This window comes from Penaeus chinensis, chromosome 43, assembly GCF_019202785.1.
Source record: "Penaeus chinensis breed Huanghai No. 1 chromosome 43, ASM1920278v2, whole genome shotgun sequence".
NCBI lineage: Eukaryota > Metazoa > Arthropoda > Malacostraca > Decapoda > Penaeidae > Penaeus > Penaeus chinensis.
In genome coordinates this window covers 13163016-13165515 of record NC_061861.1, presented here as the reverse complement: position 1 = coordinate 13165515, position 2500 = coordinate 13163016, and the positions used below count along the sequence as shown (strand labels likewise).

The 2500-nt window shown below is 60.1% G+C and overlaps 1 protein-coding gene across 2 annotated transcripts in view; it reads left to right on the top strand.

The window, feature by feature from the left end:
- The window catches only part of LOC125048309 (tribbles homolog 2-like), an 85491-nt gene that overhangs the window by 8531 nt on the left and 74460 nt on the right, over positions 1-2500 (top strand). For both annotated transcript variants that reach the window (XM_047646961.1, XM_047646962.1), the window contains exon 3: positions 591-889. In XM_047646961.1, coding sequence (XP_047502917.1) covers positions 591-889 — 299 coding nt within the window. The remainder of the gene's footprint in view (positions 1-590; positions 890-2500) is intronic.

The following is a 2500-nucleotide window of genomic DNA, read 5'->3' as shown; positions in this document are numbered from 1 at the left end:
TCACTCATTCACTCATTCACTCACTCACTCACTCACTCACTCACTCACTCACTCACTCACTCACTCACTCACTCACTCACTCACTCACTCACTCCCTCACTCCCTCACTCCCTCACTCACACACACACACACACACACACACACACACACACACACACACACACACACACACACACACACACACACACACACACACACACAGACACACACACACACACACACACACACACAGACACACACACGCAGACACGCACTCACATCTTTGTTTTGGCGTGTCTTTGTGTTGCGGCCACGCGGGCGTGCGCGTGTCGTCCGCAGCGGAAGCAATCCCGGCAACATGTGGTGGGCGGTCTGCTATAGCCACGGGGGTGGGGGGGGGGGGGGGGACTTGGAGAGAGATTTTTGCAGAAAGAGGGACGGGGAGTGAGATAGGGAAAGAGGGGAAAGGGAATGAGGGAAGAGGAAAAGCTAGAACAAGGGCGTTGGGGAGGGGGGAAAGAAGGGCACGGGGGGGTTGTGCGGGCACGGGCAGGTGGCAGGAGCGACCCCGGGAGAGGACGTTGGCTGACGGTGTGTTTCCTTTGTTTCAGACGCTGGAGGGCCGCGCCGCGCACGACCTTGTGGCGCACCACGCTCTCATGGCGGGCTGCGAGGGCGTTCGCGCGCCCGTCGAAATGGTGGTGTCGACGTGCAGGCGGCGGGCGTGGGTGGTGTTCCCCACCCACCACGGGGACCTCCACTCCTACGTGCGGGTTCGGCGGCGGCTACGGGAAGCGGAGGCGCAGAGGTTGTTCACCAAGGTGGCGGCCACGGTGGCCGAGTGCCACGAGGCCGGCCTCGTTCTCAGGGATTTAAAACTCCGCAAATTCGTCTTCACAGACTCTGACAGGTAAGGCACGGTATTTAGGGACCAGGGGCCTGGGAGGGATGCGGGCGGGTCTCCCGCGGCCGGCTTACGCCCGTGTTGCTGGGTCGGGCGGTGTGAGTGGCCGCGGGTGTGTCCCGGCCCCCGCCCGCCCGCCCGCCAAGGTCAGCCACGCCGCCATCACGCTATTATTATGAGGCTGGGGAGCGGCTGGCGGTGCGCTCGCACCCACATGCCGCCGTCGGGAGCCCAGCACGCCCGCGGCGCACCTGGGAGGCTCGTCACACGCCCAGCTCTCAGCAGGGCGAGCAGGTGCGGGCGCCGCCCACTGCGGGGCTCGGGCACCACAGCGGCGCCCGCCCACTCCTGCCACACATACTACGCCGCATTCCTTCACACACACGAGAATATAAACATGGTCAGGAAGGCCGAGCAAAGTGGACCCTTTCTTGCCGCTTCTGCGCCGCTTATTCATGACGGCAGACACGCATGCATGCGCATTAATCCTTCTCTTGCATATACTTGCTTTCAAGACCGTGCACACAGACTAACACGCTCACAGGCGAGCCCGCCTCGGCCATATTCCGCTGTACATCCCCCGAGGCCTGTGGGATAGCTGCGCCTCTCCGAAAAAGGGCGTCCTTAGCGTGTCCTTCCACTCGGACACGCCCCTTCTCCCCCACTCCTTGCCCTCCCCTCCTCCCCCGCCTCCAACTCTCGACATTCCTTTGCTAGGAAGACGAAGTTGGAGGGTCGGAGGGGGGGGGGGGCGAGGAAGATCCTGAATGGAGGTCGGTCTCCCATTCACTATAGGCCGGAGCGCAGGTTGAAGTTTCGTTCCTCTTTCATTTTTCATTTATTCTGTTCAACCCGGCAATTGCCCTTGCTCGTTCCCAGCATGTAGGGAAGCCCCGAGGAAAGAAGTGCGAAGCGGGATTTCGGGGAACGCCGTGTCGACACCCGCTCCTTTCTCCCCGCGAGGACCAGGGCGAGTGTCAGTCTCGTAGGCGCGGAGGAAACGACGCCAGGAAACCGCCAGTCCCTCTTCCTCGCCGCCGACAGACATCCTCTAACGCGCGTGCCTAGCCGTACCTTGGTCGTGCCGTAGCATCGCCGTGTCGCGCCGTACCATGGTCGCACTGTGGCGTGTCTTGTCGTACCGTCCGGAACATGTCTAGACGGAGGTACCTTCTTTTTTTTTAAATTGGGATCAAGGCAGTCATTCATTCCTCCTACCCCCCTCCCCCCGCCCACCGAGTAAATGCTCAATAGCGTCATGAAGTCGTGTTTCAGGGCGACCACGGTCAAAGGTCAGAGGTCATGGGTCATGGCTTTGGCGTTGCTCTAAATTCCCGCCTCGGCCGCAGGTGACACACGCACTTATCTTATCCTCTTCTCGTCCCAGATCTCCCCTCCCCCCCACTACTCCCCTACACCTGCCGTCACCTGTGCGGAGGATTGGGAAATTTATGATAAGTAGTAGTATTTATTGATTAATAAAGCAACTCCTTGGTATTGTTGCAAAGTTGACTGCACACGCACACGCACACACACACGCACACACACACGCACACACATACACACACACACACACACACACACACACACACACACACACACACACACACACACACA